General features: G+C 58.3%; 1 protein-coding gene across 1 annotated transcript; it reads left to right on the forward strand.

The window, feature by feature from the left end:
* The first annotated feature begins 2139 nt into the window (after positions 1–2139).
* LOC117654164 lies at positions 2140–3934 on the forward strand. Its single transcript, XM_034400380.1, has 4 exons — positions 2140–2271; positions 2360–2677; positions 2949–3152; positions 3512–3934. The coding sequence occupies exons 1-4, from the start codon at positions 2233–2235 to the stop codon at positions 3818–3820; spliced, it is 870 nt and encodes a 289-aa protein (XP_034256271.1). The 5' UTR covers positions 2140–2232; the 3' UTR covers positions 3821–3934.
* Positions 3935–7856: the final 3922 nt, after the last annotated feature.

The following is a 7856-nucleotide window of genomic DNA, read 5'->3' on the forward strand; positions in this document are numbered from 1 at the left end:
ACGACTCTAGCAGCCCGACCCCCAGAACGCTCACCCCTTTGCTCTGCCTCCATAAAGATGACATCTCAATCTCGGCGGGGCGCGCGCGGCGCGCGGGGCGGGTCCGACTCTACAAAGAGCATGTGTCGGCCGCGGCTCAACGCAAAACGAGGAAAAGATAGCGGCCTTCATAAATTCTGCCGAATCGAAGCAGATGCGGGGCTGAAGGCTGAAGGAAGGGACACGTGACATCTGCGCGCTTTTGGCGAGGCGCGGCCGCGGCTCTGTCCGCTGGGTGCGACCAAACGACATAAAAGACGCACTTTCAAATTTTCAAAACAGAAAAGAGAAAGCAATAAACAAATTGTAAACACTAAAGAATGAGGAAGAAAAATCACAAAAAATATTAAAAATTTGAGAGTGAAAAATGAACTGAATTTGAAGAACGAGCCGCGGGGATGGGCTCGTCGACACCATCCGTCCGTGTGAGTCGGCGGACTGTTCCAGACTCGGAACGCCAGCGAATAAGCGAAAACCTTTACTTGTGTCTTACCACCTCCCCGTGCGGCGCTGGCGGGCGCTGGCTCGCGCAGGCAAAGCACGTGGAGATACACAGATAAGCCTCTCCTCGTTACACAGGCTGGTGTGCTTTCATTCCCCGAATGGCTTTTATCAATTAAGTCGGGAGGGACCTCAGGGCGCGGAGGTCACCTCGCCAGTCGAGTGAAACGTTCGTAAAATATCGGAGGAAGATACTCCCGACCGCATGAAATGACACACCGATTCCGCGCGCACGGGGTCGCCCGCACAAAAGCATCGGCCATTTATTTTTTTCGCCGTCGCTTTGTTCAGCTGTCAATATAGCTCCCTCTTCAACCCCTTCGGTCGTGACGCCTATCCGCGTCTCTCTCGCACCCACGCGGGACGAGCGGGCGGGCGTTCGGCTGTTGCCGGAAACACCCGAGCGACCGCCGAATGCAGTCGAGTGTACACTGTGTACCGAATGTGCGACTTGATGAACGCTATCGGGAGACAATGGGCCGCGCGGTCAATGCCAAGCGCCAGCAGCAGAGTGCGCAACGGGGTGGGGGCGCTTTTATCTGGAAGTGTCGGGAATCGAACCGCGGCTCGCACGCTCATCGCGCCTCGGCACGTCAGGTGCACTCAACTTGAGGCCCCAATGGACGTGCCAACTTTGGCGAGACGGGAGCAACGGTATCCACACATCCTGCCTTTGGGGTGGATATGCCATGCCACTCTCTCTCTCTCTCTCTCTCTCTCTCTCTCTCTCTCTCTCTCTCTCTCTCTCTCTCTCTCTCTCTCTCTCTCTCATTGACTGCCTCATCCTGTGTGTCTCCGCAGGCCAGTCAATTCATAACACTGTTCGCTGATGCGGTCAAACATGATACTTCCTCTGCGATACCCCAAGCTGCCGTCGTGGCCGTGCCAGGACGCAGGTAGTAGCGGTGTGTCTTTCGTTCGTTTCAGAAACACGACCTAAGCCCCTTCACGGGCTTCGGACAGTGCGTACCTTTCTTAGCGGAGTGTCACCAGTGTCGTGGATTGGCTGCGTCGACCTCCCACTCCCCTTCCTCTCCTCTCCTCCGTCCGGATCATGGATCCAGTTTCCCGCGGAGGTACGCAACTCACTCGCAGAAGAAAACGCCACTCTCAGTTTCGACAGCAGACGCTTCTGGGTAAAGAGACCCACTCCTGACCCGCCCACAGTGGGCCAGAACACCAGTAGAGGCGTCCAAAATTCTGAACGCGTGTTGAACACTCCAGAGTCGCTAAATGGGACTCGAACCGAACGAGTGACCCCACCAATGGATTATACTTCGAATGAGGAATCCATTTGATGAGGGTCACACTTTCGATTTTAGCCCCATTTAGCGACTCTGGAGCTCAAAACGCGTCTGGAATTATGGCCGCCTCCACCGGTCTTCTGACTGTGCCAATCGCTGTGCAAAGACGAAAACACTAACAGGAAACGGTGGGTTTCCACGAGTGAGGTAAACGACTTATTTTCTTGTGAAGGATTACGCGTCTCGTCCTAATGCGGATGTCAAGGTCACTGTGTCACGCCGTGTACTTACTTTACGTACTTTGGCCCTGCTCTTATCGCGCTTCCTCCGTGTTGGTAACACTTATCTGGTCTGTTCGAAATCCCGCCGTGCGACGCGGTTTCCCCCAACAATAAAAGGCCGCGTCCGCCAGCACCGCCACGCATTCCCACCGCAAAACCCCGCAAAGATGAACTTCAAGGCGCTGGCGGCCGCCGTGGCCCTCCTGGTGAGTCAGCAGAGTGACAGTTTCGTCGAGAAGGCGGGAGGGCAGCAACGTGTTGAACTCTGACGGAGTGCTGCTTCCATTCCCGCAGGCGATCTGTGCCGAGGCAAGGATCATCGGGTCTGACGGCGGCGACCAGGTCGACCTGGCCGACAAGGACCTGGACCTGGGCCTGGACCTGCAGGTGCTCGGCGCCGGCCTGGGCGACAAGCTGGTGGCGCAGCACCGCTTGGATGCGACGACGCAGTCCCTGGACGGCATCCTGAGGGCCGTGCAGGACGTCCTGAACCGCGTGGACGCCGTGCTGCAGGCCACCTACTCCGCCGTGCTGAACGCCGTGACCGCCGCCACGCAGGCCGCGCAGGCCGCCACCCAGGCCGCCGTCAACAGCTGGAACCAGGCCCTGCAGGTGAGCCCAGAGCTCGTGCATATAGCACAGTGGGCCAGAGGACCGGTGGAGGCGGTCAAAATTCCGGACGCGTTTTGGGCTCCAGAGTCGCTAAACCGAACGAGTGACCCCACCAATGGATCCCTCGTTCGGAGAGCAATCAATTGGCGTGACTCTGGATCTAAAAACGCGTCTAGAGTTTCGGCCGCAGTCACCGGTCTTCTGGCCCACGTCCTCCATGCGTTACGCCAAGAGGAACATCGAAGTCCGAACTTTGCGCGCGTGTCTCCAGAACGTGATCAACCGCAACGACGCCGTGAACGCAGCGGTGCAGCAGTGCCGCGCGCAGCAGCCCACCCTGCAGAGCGTGGCGGACGCCCTGGGGCAGGACGTGCAGCTCTGCGTGCAGAACGCGTCGGCCAGCGCCACCAACACCCTCGCCCAGCTGCAGACGCTCCGCGTCGAGGCGCAGACGCTGGCCAACGACGCACAACAGGTAAGCCCTGTCTCTGTCGCACCCCTTCCACAGTGGGCTGGAGGACCGGAGGAGGCGGCCGATACTCTAGACCCGATCCAAACGTGTGACCCCACCAATGGATTCCTCTCCGAACGAGGAATCCAGCGGTGGGGTCATGTCATACGGTCGGTTCGAGCCCCATTTAGGGACTCCGGAGCTCAAAACGCGTCTAGAGTTTTGGCTGCCTCCACCTGAGTCCTGGCCCACTGTGCTTCGAGAGAGAGAGAGAGAGAGAGAGAGAGAGAGAGAGAGAGAGAGAGAGAGAGAGAGAGAGAGAGAGAGAGAGAGAGAGAGAGAGAGAGAGAGAGAGAGAGAGACTGCACCGGCGCGTGTTCCAGGCGATCGCCGACTGCCGCCCGTCCGGCTGGCTGGCGGCCGTGTGCGTCATCAACAAGCTCCCCCGGCTGACGGCGGAGAGCCTGAGCCTGGTGGGCGACGCCACCCGCCTGGCGGCGCAGGTCACCGGCCAGCTGGTGGTGCAGATCCCGCTGCGGAGCGCGGCCTGCGTCGGTGACGCCATCAACACCCGCGGCGCCGCGGCCAACGCCATCATCACCGCCGTGAGGCAGTGCGTCGACGCCAGCCTCAACCCCGCCACGGCCGCCACGGCCGCCACCGCCACCTCCACGCCAGCGCCGTCCGGCTGAACGGACACACCGACTCAAACGCCGAAAATCAGGAAAATCAGTCTCTGCCCGAGACTGCCGTCCTGGCGGAGCGCGCCCTGCTAGAACGGTGACATTAAAAAAATTCAAACGGCATTCGTTTTGATTCAAATCCATCCCGAATCGGCGGCGGTGGAAGTTCCGAAGTCGAGTTGGCGGTCGCTGGTTTTATTGCGAGCTTTTTTCCCCTCCCCGCGCACACCAAAATAGGAGATGAAGGCGGCAGAGCAGAACCCACCGCCACACTGCGGACCGTTTGATCCGAACAGTGCCTGTCCCTCTCGCACCTTACAGGAAGTCGGCGGAGAGAGAGAGACTCAGAGCGACGAAAGCGCACTGTTCGGTACTCAGCCCACAGCAGGAAGCTGCTTCCGCGGTTCCTCGCGATCCCATCCCAATAGGCTGGGACGTCCCCGGGGCTGTTTGTCATAGTACTGTACACCTTGGTAGTGCTATGCAGTGCTACGCAGCCGGCCTGCCAGGGCCCAGAGGCCGCAGTGACAGTAATGGATAAACAAGTCGCGTTTCCCACCACGCCTTTCTACCGCCAGACTTATTGCCACCCCTTCACGGGTCATTGCGCGCCCCGCGTGCGTGCCGCAGTGTGTGTGTGTGAGTGTGTGTGTGCACGCGCGTCTGTCTCCTTATCACCTTTACCCCTACACCGCCAACTGCCGAACGGGACCCATTTGCAGCACTATACACTGCCACATTGAACGCGCAGTGATAACTCAAACTTCTTCTTCCTCTTGTTCCTCTTCTGGCCACCATTACGCCACGAGAGGCAGTTTCCGCATCAAGGTAACGGATGGCTTCTTTCGCGAACGGCACGGCACACTTATGTGGCCGGCCCGCGCCACCTGGGGTCGCCTTGACCTCCGGGACGCCTTGCGGCGCCTTTAGGGGGAGGTGCGCTCTTTCGAACGCGCCCCCGGTCCAGCGCGCGGGCCTAGCCATTGGCCTGGTGGTGGTCGCTTCGGCCGCAGCCGGCCCGGCCGACGGCGGTGACCGCGCCGTGACGAACACACCTCTGTCCGTCAGTGCACCTGTGCCGGCGCGCCGCCGTAAGCGCGGCCTTAATATCACTCACATCTCGGCCTTCCAAAGTACCACCCTAGGAGGCCCGCCAGCGCGTATGCAGTTTGCTAAGTTTCGCGCGCAAACAGGGAAAGAGCAAAATGGCCGTTTCACGACGTGCTGTTTCCAAAGTTTGTGGCAGTGATAAGCTTGGAAAATGGGGCAAAAATGTCCTGCCCCATTTCACCTGCGGCCGCGTGGCTGATTCCGGCCGTAAACGCACCGTAGTCACTGAACCCGGTGCAAAACAAAAACAACGGAAATAACCTAACCTAACCTGCCGCAGGGGACGGACGGGACCTCGAATGAGTGGATTGTTATGACGCGATGACGTAGAAATGCCGGACCGAAATCCGATCTGTGTCCGGCAACACCGAGATGCACTTGAGGAAGTCAAGGCTGCTTCATTCAGATCATGTGACTCTTCCCTTCATTATTATTTTTTTCCCGCCGTTTTGTTTTCCCGGTCCTTCCGTCGCGAATGTCTGCATCAGAAATATGAAGGGTGGGTCTCGAGCGCGCCGCTGCAGACTGGTTCCGAAACGTCACTCCAGGTCTCCCTCGCACCCGCGCGGGACGCTCCGCGAGGGCGACAGCGACGAAAGCACGCCTCGGAATGGGCCGGCTGGCGCGCTGGCGCGCTGGCGGTCGCCCCATCCATCTATCACCTAGTCTGTCATCTGATCCCGTCACGTACGCCTCTCCCACCGCATCAGAGTCCTTGCGACCTGTCCGGTGGAAAGGGCCTTAACAGCGAGGACGTCCCGCGCAGTTACGGTCCTCTCGTGGGGTGGGTCGCCGGGCCGGGCTATCTCCGTGTTCTTTTTCCGCGGACAGCGACTCTCTCCGTCTCTCTCTCCGGCTCCTCTTCTTCCCTGTCGACAGCGCCGGCGCCCCACAGATCTTTTGAGATTAGCGGCACAGAAACGGTGATCATGGAAAAAGAAAACGGTGCGAGACGGTTTTGTGTCTGGCCAGTTCATCTAAGCCCTTGGGGAGGGGAGTTCAGTCGGTGACTGTGCCACCACGGACAAGGGAATAAAGAATTTGAGGTTAGGAATGGCAAAGCAGTGGTCTCGGAATAGGCTTCGTTTGTCACGTGTCTGACAATGATTTCTCGTGTTGATAAGAAGTTCTAAACGAAATCTCTCTGAGATACTCGGTTTGGCCGTTAGGGAAAATCAAATTCACTAGGCGTAGCAAGTAGCTTTCTTGGCAGGGGAAGCCAACTAACTTGTAGTGTCGCCACAATGTCGTTTGTTCTTTCCTCAAATTAAAACTCGTTTTCCATGAGAAGTTTTGCCCCTCACTATGCCACCCCCTATCGATACAGGGAAGTGCATCTGAATGAGACAGGTGACCGCGTCCCACCGCGCCCCACGCAGTACGCAGTCCCACGCGACCCGACCAATCCACTTAGACGGAGGCAATACGATCCTCGCACTCAATGCTGGCTGCACACTTCCCTCTCCGGAAGGCATGCAAGGCGGCCGAAGCGGCCGAAGGCGGATCAATTGACTTAGTTGGGCGTTCGCGTGCCTGTCTGTCTGTCTGTCACGGACATGTGACTCGCCCGGCCGTCCGTCTGTTTGTCTGTCTGTCTCCCTGCGAGACAGCCCGCCCTACGGAAAGCCAAAGCCATACCCATCCCTCCATCATAAGCGTGGACAGGTAAACACACACAGACACACACATTCACTGTCTCACACATGCACACACGCGCAGATGCTAACAGAGGGACGCCAACCCTTTGCCCCACGAAGCAAGCGAAGCAAGGGGAGTGTCTCGCCCTATACGTCATGGTGCGTCATCTGGAGGAGCGGAATCAAGAAGAAGAAGAAGAAGAAGAAGAAGAAGAAGAAGAAGAAGAAGAAGAAGAAGAAGAAGAAGAAGAAGAAGAAGAGATGACAACGACAACATGAAGGGCTGTAGTAGGCCACCCTTTCTGCCCAGCGTGTTGCCTACCTACCCACTTGAAACGTGAGTGGAACGCCGAGCAGGGGGAGGGGCCGACACATCGCCCACACGGACATCACACACACACACACTCGCACAGCGGTGAGGCACGTGAAAGGGGTGAGGAAAAGGCGTCACAACTGGGAAACAGCCCTCACACCGTCGCCTTCACACACACAAGCGCGCTGGCGGTCATTCACACACACACACACACACACACACACACACACACCACACTCACACACACTAAAGGCAGGACTGCCTAGGCACATACAAAACATCGTCATCGTCGGCGGGCGCGCAAAAAAAATAAGAATAGCGTGAAAAGAAAGCCAAATCGACTTCCCATGATGACAAACGCAGGGAGATATCATCCGTTTCCGCCGCGACGCGTTATGTCGTGACGACGGCAAGGCTCGCGCCTTGCGGGGCGGGGCGGGGCGGTGCCGCCAACTGCACAAGGCGCCTTTGCCTTCCGTGCCGCACTTGATTAATCGACTTCATCGGGGGGAGTACATGTCTGACATTGGAGATGTCGCCTCGGCGCGCCACCGCACCCCGCCACCGCACCCCGCCACCCCGTCCGCCCCGGCCGCGGGGGCGGCGACAATGAACCAGCAGGTGAAACAATTGTCGCGTTGGTGCTGCGCGTTGCTGCGCGTTGCTGCGCGTTGCCCACCTTGAACCAACAAAGCTGGCTCCCTTCCCTCCTTCCGCCCAATTTGGCCGCGCCGAGGGGAAAGCGCTCCTTTCCGAAGTAAACGGAAACAAAAAACGAGCCACATTCCGAGCTTTTTAATAAACTCGGTGTGACCCTCTCATTGGGCTCTCCCTTTGTTTCTTCATCCCTCCCTCCTTGTTGTTCTTTTTTCGCATTCCGCACGCCAAGTAAGGTCAGAAAGGTGACAGTAAATGCAACCCTTCCGCAGCGGGCCTTCATTCGAATGGAAGGGGAGCCCCGGGGCCGCCATGGCGTACCACCCCC

Source organism: Thrips palmi, unplaced genomic scaffold, assembly GCF_012932325.1.
Source record: "Thrips palmi isolate BJ-2018 unplaced genomic scaffold, TpBJ-2018v1 HiC_scaffold_10, whole genome shotgun sequence".
NCBI classification, from domain to species: Eukaryota; Metazoa; Arthropoda; class Insecta; order Thysanoptera; family Thripidae; genus Thrips; species Thrips palmi.